Genomic DNA, 17,622 nt, shown 5'->3' on the forward strand with positions numbered 1-17,622 from the left:
GTGGGGGGGGGAGGGGGGGGGGGGGGGGGGGGGGAATCAAGGAAATTCAGATTTTTAATTTTTGTATTAATAAACCAGAACGCCAGGTATTGTTCTATTGCGAATGCATTTGTTTCCTATAACACTGGCACACAAGAAGACTATTAAGAGTGTTAAGAGGTCCAAATACTTATGGAAAGCTTTTGTATATGTGGGGGACACCCCATACCTCCAAAACATCATATTTTCCCACATACAACGTTCTACTAATCTGTGATATGCTATTTTTTTCTGGTTAAAAAAGCCTCAAAAATAAGACTGAAATTTTAAATTGCGAGGAAGTATTTCGAACACACTACTTCCATGTTTGTGATCCTCCTCAAAGGGGACTAACAGCAGTCTCTATTAATGATTCACAGTTCAAAAAAGGTTTCCTTTTTAATAGACACTTGGTCACGTGAATGGGGCGCATAATATGGTTGCGATATTATGATGAAGGGGGTGGATGGCATGCGAACCCCGGTCTGCTGCTGTGCTGATAGCGCTAGCCTACTTCACTAAAGTGGGGTTGGGTCATTGTGGACTTGCTGAAAAGCCGGAGAGATATGGATTGAAAAAATTTAAAAGAACGAAAGACGCTGGTACGTTTTGCGGATAATATTATACAGCTGTCATGAACGGATATGTTTTTCTACACAGAAAAAGACAGAAAGCCCTGCACACCATGAGGATGGATTTTATTTTGAGGTATTTCCGCTGATTGTTCACTACTATAGTGAGTTTTTCGGCTCAAAGAGAAGGTCAGTTACCATAGAATGGCGGATGAACACACGGGAGAGTCGAATTTAAAATCATTAAAATAAACTTAACTTGGAGCATATTCGTCAGTCAATTTTTATTCTTCACTTAACAGCACTGAAACAACCATTAAACACGTAAATAAAAAAATAATTGTTACATCCATTTACATAAATGCTACATTGCTTTAAGCAACACTTTGCAAATCTAATATTGTTTTACAAAATTACAGAAATTTAGACTTTTATAGTTTTTATATAGGTGTTTTCTGTGATAAGTCATAAATTAGAATAGATCTGCAAAACCCGAGGAACAAATGCTGTATTTTTTTAGTCCGTATTAAAATTTAATGTAAAATAAATGTAAATAAAAGTACGAAATACAATTAAATTGTCTTTAAACAAAGTAATTGTACAGGATAATACAGAGCAATTCATGGACTTCATGGAGTAAATTTGATCTGCTTTCTAAAAACATTTCAAACTTTTCAAAATTTGTCTACAGCCCAAAAATATTTTCTCTCACGAAAATATGACTCAGATAATTAGAATTCAACTATTTATGTTTATCCAAACATTTTCATTTTTTGAACTGTGTGAATGATTAATGATATTGTCTTTGTATTGCACGTAGTCTCAAATCGGTAACACTTGTGTGTGGCTGTAAACCATCTAGGTTGTAGACGGTGTGTAAATTGGGTTTTCCCAGCAAGAATAAATCACAAGACAGCGAATAAAACTCAACAGAGCAGTGGCGGCCCGTTTGTTGCGGAGGCTCGCATGGGAAACGAGGATATAATATAAGGAGTAGGCGATCATCCAGAAGCACGCTGCCGCGCGAGGTCAAGACGCTCCAGTCTTGATTTATGGGCTGGGGGACTTAGGGCGGCCGCTGCTTGAGAACTAATGACTATTCGATCTAAATTCTCTAGAAAGGAAACAAAATGGAGGAGAACTCGATACATTTGCCAGAGTGTTTTATTCCTTATGATATTCCTGATGATACTTTGTTATTTTCACACATGCGCCAATATTTTGTATCTTAAACTGTAAAAATACATCCGTTAATTTGATTTATTTGTGCTGTTATTGTTAGGATTCATCCACCTATTAAATATTATATGCATTTAGATCTATTAGTAGTGTAATTAATTGCATTAGCGAAGCAAAGAGTCGTATAGTAAAGGATTTTAATACTGATATTCCTCTAAAGCCTGGGTTGAGTATTAAAGATGTCGAGCTTTCGTCTATTGTTTGTTAATGTTCGTTTGTTCAAAGCTTAAGGATACATTATACCAAGGTCGTTTTCAGTAGGCTTAATACATTTTTTTTATTGATGTCAGTTTATCACTGTGCTGGTGTTAGATACAAGTTAGAGTTCAAACCATTTGTAATGAGTGCAGTGGATTTACAATGAAAATAGTGTAACCCATTTGTAATAAAAACCAAATGGAAAATTCAAAGTATTTGATGTGGTAACTTTAAATTAAATGCACGTTTAAAATAAAAAAGACATAAATGAGTGACAAACATACATACAGAAGTGTGCTTATTTATTTTTATTTAGAGTTTAGAGTTCACTTATTGAATTATAAGTTCAGTTCAGTTAAAATATATTGACATTAATTACTGTCTACTGTCTACATTTCTCCTGGCAAAAAATGATAACACTTTTATTTCTTGCCGTAGATCTCCAAATAAATGAATGTGCCCCATCACTAAGCCTACGAGAGACCGTGTTTTGCTTAAGGTGAGCTTTCTATTACATTACACAACTGCCATGTCTTGCTATATATATTATTTACTATCACATGCTATGCACTCATACACACACACTTATGAAAACTGAAGACCCATAATTTCTTCCTTTCCACGTTTCTGGGGTGCAATTTGTCATTATGAAGGAGTCTGTTGGATCAACCCTCAGGAGCTAACGTGAGAAATGTCTTGTAACGGTTTTAGGCGGTTTAATGCAGATTAATTGCAGATTAATGCATACTATACTGCAAGACACATCTAATATAAGAAGTTAAATCGCAGTAACGTCAGCTCTATATGCTATTTGGAATGTTTTACAAAAATTGCCGAACATTTAATCTACTTTTCACCTAGCAGTTTCCGCGCCATTAATGAAATCTCTTAGTCATCGTTTTAATGAAAGAAAAAAGGAAACAATTGCGTAAATGTCCAAAATGCTGAAATTGTCAAAAAATCGCATACGCAAGGATTTCTAAAATCCCACTCACTAACCCACGCCGCCCGCTCTTTTCTCTTTAGTTTTGGTAATCTGTAATCCAGTGGGCAGCGCGAGAACAAGAATCTGCCTCTGTGTTTACTGCCGTGCTGCGTAAGGCCATACGTCTTCTAGTTTGACCGAGAAAATACACAAACTGATGCTGGTAATTCATTCGTATGCAGAAGAGTTTGATCCATAACCTCCTGTCTTCAGATCGCGGCTCCCTTTTTTCTTGCTGCTACTTTGGAGGTCCGGGAGTTTTATAACCTTTTTTTGTGTAGCGAAAAAGCATCCTTTACTTTATTGCCGATAGTCTTTATCTTAGGCTGTATGACCAATTATTTTTTAAATGCATGGAATTTATTAAAATGTTGCACTATATTATTATTATTATTATTATTATTATTAGAATAGACCTGCTGTGTTGTTGTTTTTTTATTGCTGCTGCTGCGATTAATAATCTCCTAAAACGATCTGTAATTAATTTAGGCCTAAGTAATTCAGTCCTTTCAGGCCAATAGTATCTGTATTTCAGTTTCGAGTTGTTTAGTAACAATCAAGCTTATATTTGTTTAACACAAAACTTCTAATAGATAGTCTAGTTCTTAGCGTAATTTTCAAGTTGTATGTATATCGTCCTGACTGTGTTCACAAGGGAATGGAACTGCTTTCTGTGCTTGAGAAGGCGCTTCATTTGCATAATTTTTCTTGTCTACGGTGACGCTCTGTTTCGAGGGAGTTCACTGGGGTGTGCATAAGTATGTGTTAACGTACTAGTTTGTGCACGTTAGTGGTACACGAAAGACTCACTAGAGCGCAGCCCATGGTGGCATTTAGTATAGGTCCGAGAACACAGGCATTCATTTAGTAGTATGTAATATGTACCTATGTGTGAAGGTGCTTAATCTCTACAACCAAGGCGCAGGAGACAACTTTCGTTATTACTGATCTACGTCAAAAAAGAAAAAGACAGAAGGAAGGAATTTAAGTCATCGAGCGCGACCGAGTCGCCGCTTTACTGCAGATACGTCCCATGACTCCTGCAAGTGCAGCACTGGCTTTGTTGTCTTCCCGATTTAGCTTTACCCTGGACAGGAGCTAACGTGAGAAATGTCTTGTAACGGTTTTAGGCGGTTTAATGCAGATTAATTGCAGATTAATGCATACTATACTGCAAGACACATCTAATATAAGAAGTTAAATCGCAGTAACGTCAGCTCTATATGCTATTTGGAATGTTTTACAAAAATTGCCGAACATTTAATCTACTTTTCACCTAGCAGTTTCCGCGCCATTAATGAAATCTCTTAGTCATCGTTTTAATGAAAGAAAAAAGGAAACAATTGCGTAAATGTCCAAAATGCTGAAATTGTCAAAAAATCGCATACGCAAGGATTTCTAAAATCCCACTCACTAACCCACGCCGCCCGCTCTTTTCTATTTAGCTTTGGTAATCTGTAATCCAGTGGGCAGCGCGAGAACAAGAATCTGCCTCTGTGTTTACTGCCGTGCTGCGTAAGGCCATACGTCTTCTAGTTTGACCGAGAAAATACACAAGCTGATGCTGGTAATTCATTCGTATGCAGAAGAGTTTGATCCATAACCTCCTGTCTTCAGATCGCGGCTCCCTTTTTTCTTGCTGCTACTTTGGAGGTCCGGGAGTTTTATAACCTTTTTTTGTGTAGCGAAAAAGCATCCTTTACTTTATTGCCGATAGTCTTTATCTTAGGCTGTATGACCAATTATTTTTTAAATGCATGGAATTTATTAAAATGTTGCACTATATTATTATTATTATTATTATTATTATTAGAATAGACCTGCTGTGTTGTTGTTTTTTTATTGCTGCTGCTGCGATTAATAATCTCCTAAAACGATCTGTAATTAATTTAGGCCTAAGTAATTCAGTCCTTTCAGGCCAATAGTATCTGTATTTCAGTTTCGAGTTGTTTAGTAACAATCAAGCTTATATTTGTTTAACACAAAACTTCTAATAGATAGTCTAGTTCTTAGCGTAATTTTCAAGTTGTATGTATATCGTCCTGACTGTGTTCACAAGGGAATGGAACTGCTTTCTGTGCTTGAGAAGGCGCTTCATTTGCATAATTTTTCTTGTCTACGGTGACGCTCTGTTTCGAGGGAGTTCACTGGGGTGTGCATAAGTATGTGTTAACGTACTAGTTTGTGCACGTTAGTGGTACACGAAAGACTCACTAGAGCGCAGCCCATGGTGGCATTTAGTATAGGTCCGAGAACACAGGCATTCATTTAGTAGTATGTAATATGTACCTATGTGTGAAGGTGCTTAATCTCTACAACCAAGGCGCAGGAGACAACTTTCGTTATTACTGATCTACGTCAAAAAAGAAAAAGACAGAAGGAAGGAATTTAAGTCATCGAGCGCGACCGAGTCGCCGCTTTACTGCAGATACGTCCCATGACTCCTGCAAGTGCAGCACTGGCTTTGTTGTCTTCCCGATTTAGCTTTACCCTGGACCGCTGTTTGATCGATTTCTGCCGCTGAATGAGAGAAGCTCGCGCCGTGCTGCGCGCTGCTCGTCAGAGAGGAAGGTAAGCGGGACAGAGGCAGAGTTCTCGCATGGCTGTTAAATGGCGAGTTTGTGATTTATGACCGCGCCACTGAAATCTCGGTTCAGGGAGAGTTCATACTCGCACATACACACACTCACTCACAGTCAAGCCAGATTCCTCCCGTGCAGCAGCTGGGTCTCCTGCTTTGTGGCTTCATGTGTCTTTTCTTTTAGCTTTCCATGTGTATGATAGTGCCAGAGAGTGAGTTAGTGGAATTCAAGCATGGATGGGTCGTCTTGAAATTGAACAGGCCTCTTGGTTTAGTTTTATGCAATTATGTGGTCTCAGTATGTTATTTGGGTCTGAATTTAGCACAGTTATATCTGAATTTGTTATAAATCATTTTAAATGATTGTTTTTATTATCGAGCAGATTATTACTTAATCGGTATGTTATTATTATTATTATTATCATCATCGCTGTTATTCCTTAAATAGACTGCTTTCCATATTTTATTGTGCGCTCCAAGTAAAGCATGATTCTTTTGATTTTTTTTTGTGATCCTTTCTTCGTTTTGTTTTTAAGTATATAAAAGCATGTAGACTGGTGGGATATATTTAACAGGGTATTTATTGTTGCTATATCAATAATATCAAATATTACTTAAGAGTGGAAAATTGTACTAGGCTAATGTAATACGTTTCAGTTGTTATTTCCGCGCTCTTCGCCAGTCCTGGGCCATGGCAATACCGCTTTCCCAGCTTGGTGACCCCTCATGCATCCACTGGTGCCAGTTACCATTATCCATTATTTTGGGTTGGCGAGGAAGAAATCATGCCGTGGTTTGGAGACGCGCGTCTGCCCGGTTTTTCAGGTTTCCTGCTACTACAACTTTCGAACCCAATACACGCAGGGGCTTGTAGGACGAAAATGTCATGAACACCTTATCATCTTAAAAACTAAAACCAGACGCGAATAAGGACCTTTGTTTAGAATAGAAAAATGTATATTTAACATTAAAATTAAAAGACGTCATTAGAAGAAGCTGTTCTGACAATGAAAATGAAAGTCGCATAAATTCACGACAGTGATTGTTGCTTGTTTATAGTCCTAATGCTTTAATTCAGTTCACACTACCTATTTACGATAATACAATGCTCTATTTTTTAATATTGGTTTTGTGTGTTTATTTGTCTTTTGTTTTTTAAACATGTTAACATAGGCCTATATATTATTTAACATAGTTATAGCTTATTTTGATTGTGTGTTTAAGTTAAATACTTTAAGCTGCCATCATGTTCTCAGTTATGGTGTCTATTGTTTCAATTGGCCATAAGGTAAGTGGTGACCGGCTCTCCCAGTCTCGCCACAGTGTCAACTGAGCTTTGAAAAGTAAGATTGATAGGCCTTATTTCACCCGCTCACCGTATCTTCTCTCACCGTAGGTTCACCCGTAGAGCCCATTGGCGAAGAGGTGTCACGTGACTACGTCGAGCCAATGTTCTTCTACGAAGGTGTCAGGACCTTGTCAGAACGTGAAATAAACATTGGGAAACGGTGAGATGCAAAAAGCGACCTATTGCGACGGCTCGGCAATTTACAGTGGCTACCCCTATCAAAGCACAAACGGTTTAGGTTATGATGCCAATCAGCAGCAATATCTCCAAGCCCTTCATGTGGAAAGTGAGTACCATCGACCGGCCTGCTCCCTGCAGTCCCCTGGTGGCTCTGCGGCTCTGCACAAACCCAGTGAAGTCTCCGAGGGCTGCCAACGGAGTAACGGGACACAAACCCCAGTACCAGACATCCCCGACAACAACCAACCCCCTACTGCCCCTTCCGGGCCGTCTTCCCCCAGTTCCCTAAACCAAATTCCGAGCAGTGATACCACCGCCAAGAACCCAGGGCATGCATCTCCAACGCCAGGCACAAGAAAACAAATTTTTCCGTGGATGAAGGAATCCCGTCAGAACACAAAGCAGAAATCCTGTAGCACCATTTCAGGTGATTACATCAACCACATTGTAACACCTTAAATTAAATAGCCTAAATATACACGTTTATATAATAATATATAAATGAATACGAGCTATAACGCATCTAGCTAGCCTATGGAGTTAGTATTCACATGGAATTATTTATTTTTATTTTTATTTATTCGCTAACATGATGCAGTGTTGTTGCTTTGGTAAAAAAGAGTCTGCTAATAACATAAATGTTATAAAATATATAAACAGGAATCTAGCCTATTTGCTGCATGGAATTTGTAATTTAGCCTGTAACGCCTTTCCATTGCTATTTACTGTTTATTTATGATACATTGGATCACATGTAAACCAAACTTCTAGGATACTGCTTTTGGAGTTAATCGGATAGGTTTGATGTTTAAATTCCGAGTTTACCAAAGGCTGTGCACCGATGACACCTCTAACAAATACCGCTGTCTCTGCTGCACAGTTACATAGTTTCATTCATAGTCAGCTATTTTATTTGGTAATTACTATGAAACTGTTGGGGAAATACAGTACAGTTGGATTCTGATTGCATCCTCCCTCTGCCCCACTTCCGGAACAGACTATGCCAATACCTATTTTTGTATAACCTAATGAGAAAAAGTAAGCTATTATGTTTTTGATACAGTTATAATGTGCTTGCTTTAACAGGGATAGCATGATATTATTACCATATAATCCTTAAAATGATGTAGAACTATCTTTTCATGGCACAATACATGGTGCTGTACCAGCAGTGTTTTTTTGAGTGATTCAGTCTTTTAAAAGACAGTAAAAGTAATGCACGATTAATATTGTACAGTGAGGTTCATACTGGGACATGCGCAATAACGCTCTTCGTTTACTTTTTTGTCCTCGTACAGTAGAGAGCTGCGCTGGAGACAAGAGTCCCCCGGGTTCGGCCGCCTCCAAGCGCGCTCGTACTGCATATACGTCTGCTCAACTAGTAGAGCTGGAGAAAGAATTCCACTTCAACCGTTACCTCTGCCGCCCGCGACGAGTGGAAATGGCAAATCTGCTCAATTTGACGGAAAGGCAGATTAAAATATGGTTTCAGAATCGCAGGATGAAGTACAAAAAGGACCAGAAGGGGCTAGGAATGATGCCCTCTCCTGGAGCACAGTCTCCTCACAGTCCCGTTGCCCTGTCATCTGGTGGCGGAGGAGGGGGTGGGAGTGCATATTTAAGTTCAATGCATTCTCTGGTTAACAGCGTGCCCTACGACTCACCCTCTCCAGCATCGTACAACAAACCCCAGCCTAATGCGTACAGCCTTCCTACGTCATATCCACCTGCTCTGAATAACTGCCCGCCTCCTCAGAAGCGGTATCCGGGGACTGGCACAGCCACATCGGAATACGACACGCATCATCTTCAAGGCAACAACAATTACGGGACGCAAGTGCAGGGTAGCCCGGTTTATGTAAGTGGTGGTGGAGGCTACTCGGATTCTTTGGTGGGGATGGGGGCCTCGGTATTTGGCCTGACACATCTATCGCATCCACCTCAAGGCAATATAGACTACAACGGCGCTATCACCATGGGAAATAGCCATCAGCAAGGAACGTGCGAACCAAACCCATGCACATTCACAGACCTTACACCGCACTATTCTCAGGGAAGAATTCAAGAAGCGCCCAAATTGACGCATCTATAGTGCCGATACAATGTATGTCTGTCCCAGTCCACGGAACACATTTGCGCTCCCTGTCTAACTGCGTTTTCCGCCACTACAGCTGCGTATATTTGGTTCATATTGGTTTCCTGACGTAGCCTCAGGTGAAACGACCTTGTTGTAGGTTTTACTTAATACATAGAAAAGGAAATTAAAGTTCCTCAAAGCTCAAATGTCATGGCATCATGGGAATATGTAGGCCTGTATTGTTTTGATGAAATCTGAAACGGTATGAGAACACAAATTAGTAGAACAGTTTTTTTATGTGAATTTTAAATCTTCAAAATTCTCCTCAGTCCACGATTTATTTTCTGTTTTGCATTTTGCACTTGAGGAAGGATGCATATGAACACGATTTTTTTATTCGACAGTCTTATACAGCGTGAGCTCGTGTCTTTTAGGTCTTTCAAATGTATTTATTTGTTTCCATGGACAGTAGATTGTGTTATTTAGCCCAAATCCTCCAGATAATGGGTAAAAGGAACCCAGATCCTGCGATTCTCCCAGTCATGTCAGTGCTGAAACAAGTGCTAACAGGCAAGACTGTTTATCAAAGGTCAATGTGTTCGAATATTAATCGATGTGTGCGAATGTTAATCATGTGTTGCTTAAACAGTCGAAAGAGACAACGATCAGAAGCTTTTTATTAGTTTGAACATTTGTTGATGTCATACATTCCATGCTGCTCCACTTCTGAAGAAATAAAAGACACTAACTGACTGAAGTATTTGCCTTCATAGTAGAGGTGTTACACAACAAAAAGCATCAGAAAATCAGCACTATAATAATAAGCTTTGGATAATTTGCTCAGTGCACGTCGCTCTTGGGTTCAAATTCAGCTAAATGAAAAGAAACTTACATATTAAAACGACTGAAAGACATTTGGAAAAGGGAGAGACAACCTAATACTGATGGATGTACTGAGTGGTAGCCTACACCGTCATTTCCTGCAGTCTTGCCGTTTGTGAAAAGTGCAAGAAATCCCATCCATTGTCGTGACAGTCTCCTACATGCCTCTAACAGTGCCTGTGGGAGAAAAAAGGCTTTAAAACTCTGAAATGCTCAAGCCCAGCCCTCGTTTAGACCAACAGCAGTGCAATGTATAGAATACAGATGCAACATAAGCAATAGAGAGAAAGAAAACACACATCACACAAAAAACACCAACGCAAAATTCTCTGAAACAACTCAAGTCAAAATTTGATGTTATTGTCATTAGTAATAGTACTCGAGATTAACATAATTCTTTAGTATCAATACTGTTGTTTCATCATTTCACTTTACATGAAATTACGTTAAATTAAATGACTATGATTAACAACCTCGTTGTGTAGTACACTGGTTAAAAGGAGAATTGCTTAAAAAAAAATAAAAAGCAAATATAATTTAAAACAAAAATACCTTTATTCCCACTAGTCTTTAGCCTATATAGCCTATCAAATTACTGCCGTCTTAATGTTATAAATAAATGCAATACTTGGACTTTGTAGTTTTCTGTAAAATGCCCTAATAGCATAATGTTAGCAGGAGCTTGCGTGAGGCAAAATTTAATCAATTTAGGACATGTTAACCCAAGATGTGGTTATGGGTTTCAGGGCCATGTTTTCACCGACTTGGAATGAGTGCCACCTCCCACAACCTCTTTTCTTGGCTACTCCAGATAGCTGTATAACACTATACGCCGCAACTAAATTAGCGCGTCCTTTCATTTATCAAATTAGGCTGGCTATAGAATATGAAAGAAACTACTTACTCATCGACAGCAAATTACTGATCCTTGCATGTAAATCTGAAAATGCCAGGTCACTTTTAGTCTGTGTTTATGAGCGCGAGAAACAGGCAAATCTCTCTAATGGAGCTTTTTCCAGCCTCTCCTCTCGTTCTACCAGGATTTGTTCCTCGTAGAGTTAGAAGGTTTAAATGTGTTGTGGGGGCATGAGGCTGTCAGACCTTTTGGCAAGTAAGATTGATCGCGTGCATGCTTCTAGAACTCTTTGTTTAGTATATAAACACTGAATCTACAAACGACCAAAGTACTAGTTTCCCTTACGTTTAAACAATCCGGCAAAAAAAAAAAAACTTTCAAAATGTTTGTGGACACAAAATCCCCTCCCTGTGTAGAATGAAACAAATGGAACAAAATTACTTTTAGTTTAATCATAATCCAAAAGATCTATATGAACGTCAATTGTTTCGTTTAAAAAATAAGTTAACTTATGTTTACATTTTACATTCATTGATTTAACCAAAGCGACTTACCAACTGAAACATCATGAAGCAATCTGTCACAGAGCCAAAAACATTCATAGTAGACTTCACAATGCCAGGTTTAGAAGTTAGATTAGGAAACAAGCTAGACTAGAGGTAAAGTGTTGTGTCATATTAACAAGAGCAGGGGTGAAGTTTTATGTGATATTATGGTTTTTACTTACTTTAATCCTCACTGTTCAAACATTGCGGGTATATGCTCGGAAACAAAGCTTCCAGTTGAAAACATCTGGTATCGGGAAGCCTTTTACTTCAAATATTTACTGAGAACGACGTAGGTCCCTAAGAGAGAGCGAGTGAGAGTATATCCTTCATAGTTAAATATAGGTCTACAGACTTCGAATATGCATTTTATCTTGTACGTTATTTTGTAAAAAAAAATTACCTTTGCCGACCACGCCGTGTGAAAATAGCCGCGCTGCTCGACCTTACGGAACGCCAGGTTAAAGTATGGTTCCAGAACCGACGGATGAAACATAAACGCCAGACCCAGACTAAAGACATCCACGGGGAGCTAAGTAAGACAACTGTCGGGGAGGATAATGGTGCACAGAGCGACGAGGACGCCTCCATTTGTGGCCTCAGTCATGGCAGATTGGGCGTTGAAGATGAAGAGTCAAACACTTTTCAAAACGACCTGTCAAACGTCTCTGGGCAGTCCTGTAATGATAACGAAATGCACAATTTTGAAATGTTTTCTAACAGATTTATGGAAAGAAGTCTAAAAGATGTTTCCAGTCAATCACCTACTGCTCTGGGCAAGGGGATAATAATATGCAACCGATGTGCCAGTACGGACAATTGCGATTCCCCGCATGTTATGGACTTGTCTGTGCAGGACTTTTTTTCAACCGACTAATGTCTGTCTGATGCAGCTTCGCCAGTTCTGTATAAGTCTCTAGAAAGCACAGATTATGTTTCAACAGACTTTTATTTCTTTACGGATTCTCTGACTACAGCTGATTTACAAAATGCAAACTACTGATTATCGAAGTGGATCAGTGAACAAATGAAAGGATAAATCAGGAGTTTTAAATGATTTTTTTTGTTTGCAATATCTGACGCGATTATGATAACATATCGAAGGTAAGCTACATAAGTCATGTGCCCTGTATTTAGTAATACATAATGCACAGGCCTAATGCATTCATAACAGAAGTATATAGTTTAGATTACTTTTATTTCTGTATCGAGTGCTGCTTATTTCTGTAAAAATAAACATACTTTGCAAATACACGTCAAGACAATATTCTGTTCTCAAATCAATAGCAATTACAACAACCTATTATTTCGCTAGTCCCTAAATAGGCTATAAATCCATTATACCAGTCATAGCACTTCAAAATAAAAAAATAATAACCAAATTAAATGTACTATTAGATTCACGTACTGCAGTGTTCTTTGCAGAAGTCATACAAATGTTTACATTCACATTGATTTGATCATTTAACATTTTATGTTCCTCACATGTATGATTTCCATGCTGAAACATTTTTATATGACATGGAAAAATCAGTACTAGTTAAAACATTTTAAACATCTATTTAAACATCTGAATGAATATGCACTAGAAATAATTACTTATGAAATAGTATGTTGTTGCCCATTATGCACGCTGCAAATTAACAAACTGTATAATTACTCCTACTATATTTGATATTATAGGCTTACATATTAATGTGTAAACTTTTCACATCTTTAATTTAAAGTCACAATTTAAATGACAAAACGTGTTCAAATATGGCTTCTTCAATCTATAATTTAAAGTCACAATTTAAATGACAAAACGTGTTCAAAAATGGCTTCTTCGCCAGAGCCAGGCTCTTTGTCTCAGACTCTTTTCTCCGCTCCGCGTGGGGAAATGCCGAGGATGTTTCTTTCCATAACGAACTCATAAATCAAAGTCTTTCAGGCAAGTTGACAGCACCAAGACAATCACTGCCTGTGAAAAGTCTGCCCAAATAAGTGTTTTCACTCACTGTTTATCATTAAGAAGATTTTGGATCCCGAAGCACAACCCACGTGGACGGATAATAATTCATTTTTATTGGCGTTTTAACACCCGGATTACACAAAACACTCATAAACTACATATTTCATTGCGCGTGACATACGCTATTTGTCGTTGTCTCTTTTAAGTTTTTTCTTCTTCTTCTTGTCCTTCTGAAATAATGTGATAGAAATTGTTTATGAACCCTACATTAAAATCTTTTTTCAAATATTTCTAATATTAATAAAATAGTATAATCGTAATGACAAGCATATTTTTGTTCATATATTTCTCACCCACACTTCCTATACATCTTCCTCGAATATTGTCTGTGAATGTGGCTGAAAAGTTCTGCATGATTTAGTTGGTTCTACTTTTTAAACCTCAAATGACGGATTCGTAGTCACATTTTGCTTAAATGCATTGTTCTAAGGTTCTAATTTGTACTATATGTTAACACTCTGGCTCGCTACAAGATGAAGAACAGTCGCAATAAACAAACAGTAAGTGCATTATAACAGCTGTTATTTTTCTTGCCTTGTTTGTCAAGGACCATGTTTAAAAACGATGGGTTAAGAAGAGAGGATTAGAAAAACTAGGCCGTCAGAAGATTGTGGAAAGCGCCATTTTGAGGACAAAAAAAATAACATTGGACATCTCTCAAAAAAATCTCCCTTTCATCCAGAGGGGGCGCACGTCCCCCTGCCCAACTACAGGCTAGAGCAGTGGTTCCCAACCCTGGTCCTGGAGGCACCCCTACACTGCATGTTTTGCATGTCTCATTAATCAAACACACCTGATTCAGATCATCCGCTCATTAGTAGAGACTCCAAGACCTGAAATTGGTCTGTCAGAGAAAGGAGACATGCAAAATGTGCAGTGTTGGGGTGCCTCCAGGACCAGGGTTGGGAACCACTGGGCTAGAGGATAGGAATACACTTTCATGTGATAACTGATCACTTTGTGACCACTGATCACAAAACATCATTCAGCAAAACAAGCAATTGCTTATTAAGGAATATGTGACAAAGTTCAGCTTCATTTTTTCAGGATGTTAAAATTTACATGGATTTTACACAAAAATTGCTTAGGCTAAAGCAATAAATATACAGTGGGTTATGCAGGCTTTTTATCAAATAATACTCAGCCTTATCAAATTACAAATGCATTCTAATGAAAAGATAAGATATAATGAAAAAAATACAATCAGTTTTATTACCGGTTTATCATTTTTATACACAAGGCCAAGTTGACTAAAGCTAATGACTGCATAGCAACCTCACAAAGCAGCGCAACTGACTCAAAATACAATAAACCAGAAGGAGATAAAAAATACATTCACTTTACATTATTTCCCTGTGGTTTGGAGCTCATCTTACCTGGCGCATTTCTTCAACATATTTCCCCACACCGATATGTTGCTGCCTGGACGCTGTCTGTGAAACTACATCTCTCCTTGCTCCTCTGCCAGCGAATCCATCCTTTCAATGGGGGATAAGGTGGGCCTACGTCACGTTGATCGACAAGAGGTCGACATTTACATAAGCCTGGTCTTTAACGACAACCTGTCAGTGCAAGGCCACTTAAGATCAAGATGAGACAGAACAACTGATCACTGGCTGACCCAGCCCACGTGACTGTCACTGGTCATTCATATCACTAGCGCGCGGACACCCCCCAATCCACGACTGATTGAAGGAGGCAGAAGGGTGGCTCGGCTCAACCCGGGGTGAGTGGTGCGACATTAATCAGTCCCCGGGCCCAAAGATCTGTCAGTGTGGCAGCCACGCGCAAAGACGCCCAGGAAGATGCCACAATGAGCACATTCCTAGATTTCTCGGCCATAAGTGGTGGTGGAGATGCAGGTGGCGGGGGCTCGTGCTCTGTCAGAGCGTTTCATGGCGACCACGGACTTTCAACATTTCAGTCATCGTGTGCTGTAAGGGTAAATAGCTGCGGTGGGGACGATAGGTACATGTCCAGTAGATCATCACAAGACGCAATTAACCCTCAGCCACACCAAGCCGGCTCGTACCAGTCCCCCGGGACTCTGTCAATTACCTACAGCGCCCATCCAAGTTACGGGACTCAAAGTTTTTGCGCCGGATACAGTCACTGTGCCCTAAATCAGGATGTGGACTCGTCTGTGAGCTTCCCCCAGTGCGGCCCGCTAGTTTACTCTGGAAATATTTCCTCCACGGTTGTGCAGCACCGTCACCATCGCCATGGTTACAGTAGTGGAAACGTTCATCTCCATGGCCAGTTCCAGTACGCCTCAGCCACATATGGTAATAGCTCGGACCAGGCAAACCTAACGTTTGTGGCGGGCTGCACAAATCCGCTATCCCCTCTGCATGTGGCTCATCACGACGCATGTTGTTCACCTCTATCGGATGGCGTGTCAACAGGGCAGACATTTGACTGGATGAAGGTTAAACGGACCCCCCCGAAAACAGGTGAGTGGCTAAAGAACTTTCACATGGTTTTCTTTTCCGGATGCAATATTCATGTTACGAATGAAAAAGAAAACAAGTACTGACTTCATATTGCTTTGCGAACACCCTGGTTGTATAAAATTCTGGATAATTGGTGTGATATAATTAAGACAAGATTATGCATGCACACTCTAATTTATTCATCTATTTATCGTCTCTCTTCAGGGAAAGCTGGAGAGTATGGATTTGGTGGGCAGCCAAACACTGTACGCACCAATTTTACTACAAAACAGCTGACAGAGCTTGAAAAGGAGTTTCATTTCAATAAGTACTTGACTCGTGCAAGGCGGGTGGAGATCGCGGCTGCGCTCCAATTAAACGAGACTCAGGTGAAGATTTGGTTCCAAAATCGTCGTATGAAGCAAAAGAAGCGAGAAAAGGAAGGTCTTTTGCCGAAATCTCAGTCCGAGACAAAGGATGGTCACGAAAAACAGGAGGATGCATCTGAAAAGTCGCTCTCCGCACCACCCACTCCCTCTCCCCCGACTGTTGATGCCTACACCTCGAATTAAAAGGCTCTCACGTTTGTTCTGCAAACCGGTGAATGATATTGCAGTACTGTTAGTGACTTTCGTGTCAAGGTTATTGTCAAAATCATCATGTGACATCAGTGTCATACAGAGACCAGTGCACAACTTACAGATTCTGACCATTCAGTATTTATCTGTGCTACTTTGTGTTATTGTGAAATGACTGTTAATTGTCTTATGGCATCTTGTCAAGCACCTAGAAATAACAAGTTTCTTGTGCGTTTTCGTGCACAGTAATAACAAATGCTGCACTTTTACACGTCTTTGGTCGGACTTGCACCACTTGTCAAAATACCAAGCCTACCTCAAGAACCAAAGGAAGTAGTGCAATATATTTAAGAGATGTATTATTAAGAGAGATGAATCATATACGTTTCGCCAAAGGCTTGTTTCAACACACTGACAACTTTTCTGGACCGTGCATAGTGTTAACCCTGATGTTGTGTATGTGTTGTGAGTTCTGCAACATGATGCGCATCTCTTCAAAGTTGTCATCCGGTCGTACTGAGTTTTATCAGTCAAAGATAAAGACTCAAGTCTCCTTTAGAAACATGCTTTAGAAAACGATCAAGATACGGGTGAATTAAATGTGTGAATAAAAATTTAACTTACAATTTATTTGAACACTGTTTACTCGTGATGGTGCCAATGCCTATAAGCCTGTCAAAATATTTCTGACTAACTGATAACTTTAAATAATCTACACGTAATTTGTATAACGTTTAGGTACATGTGTTCAAATCGTTGTACTATTATGTTTGATTTATCGATTTGATTGTTTGCATAGTCTCAATCCACAGATAACTTGGTCTCTGGCTTCTTCCTCAGGGACGAAGCTATATTGGCACATGGTAGGCATGTTTATCCACGAAAGAGGATGCGCAATGCTCTCACCGTCATTCGCGATGACAACCCTATTGACCTGTTAGTTTATCGAAAAAAAACGGAGGACAAGAAAAAAAAAAGAGAGAACATCGATTAAATCATCTCATCTATCGACAAGGATGAGTCGGCCTGACCACATTGTGTTGATGAGATGTCTGATTCCTCATATCACAACCTATCAATTTCGCGTACAGAGTGTCGAGTTAGGCAGTAACAGAGCAAA

The 17,622-nt window shown here is 39.4% G+C and overlaps 2 protein-coding genes across 6 annotated transcripts in view; both read left to right on the forward strand.

The window, feature by feature from the left end:
• LOC107592004 (homeobox protein Hox-A3a) overlaps positions 1-10,413 on the forward strand; it is a 21,569-nt gene extending 11,156 nt beyond the window's left edge. For 3 of the 5 annotated variants that reach the window (XM_016281331.1, XM_016281330.1, XM_016281332.1), the window contains exons 2-4: positions 2,466-2,526; positions 6,990-7,548; positions 8,420-10,413. In XM_016281331.1, the coding sequence (XP_016136817.1) occupies positions 7,107-7,548; positions 8,420-9,213 (1,236 nt within the window). In that variant the 5' untranslated portion in view covers positions 2,466-2,526; positions 6,990-7,106 and the 3' untranslated portion in view covers positions 9,214-10,413. Of the gene's footprint in view, positions 1-2,465; positions 2,527-5,289; positions 5,584-6,989; positions 7,549-8,419 lie in introns of those variants that run through there. The other 2 variants (XM_016281333.1, XM_016281334.1) reach the window with 2 other exon arrangements.
• A 4,598-nt stretch (positions 10,414-15,011) lies between these two features.
• hoxa1a (homeobox A1a) lies at positions 15,012-17,089 on the forward strand. Its single transcript, XM_016281472.1, has 2 exons — positions 15,012-15,945; positions 16,150-17,089. The coding sequence occupies exons 1-2, from the start codon at positions 15,306-15,308 to the stop codon at positions 16,494-16,496; spliced, it is 987 nt and encodes a 328-aa protein (XP_016136958.1). The 5' UTR covers positions 15,012-15,305; the 3' UTR covers positions 16,497-17,089.
• Positions 17,090-17,622: the final 533 nt, after the last annotated feature.

This window comes from Sinocyclocheilus grahami, unplaced genomic scaffold (genome assembly GCF_001515645.1).
Source record: "Sinocyclocheilus grahami isolate Dianchi unplaced genomic scaffold, SAMN03320097.WGS_v1.1 scaffold149.1, whole genome shotgun sequence".
Classification (NCBI taxonomy): domain Eukaryota; kingdom Metazoa; phylum Chordata; class Actinopteri; order Cypriniformes; family Cyprinidae; genus Sinocyclocheilus; species Sinocyclocheilus grahami.

Excerpts from the sequence above, each read along its gene's own strand:
- hoxa1a (XM_016281472.1), top strand. The coding sequence starts at position 15,306 with ATGAGCACATTCCTAGATTTCTCGGCCATAAGTGGTGGTGGAGATGCA. Across the intron at positions 15,946-16,149 it reads ACGGACCCCCCCGAAAACAG|GGAAAGCTGGAGAGTATGGA; the intron begins GTGAGTGGCTAA and ends GTCTCTCTTCAG.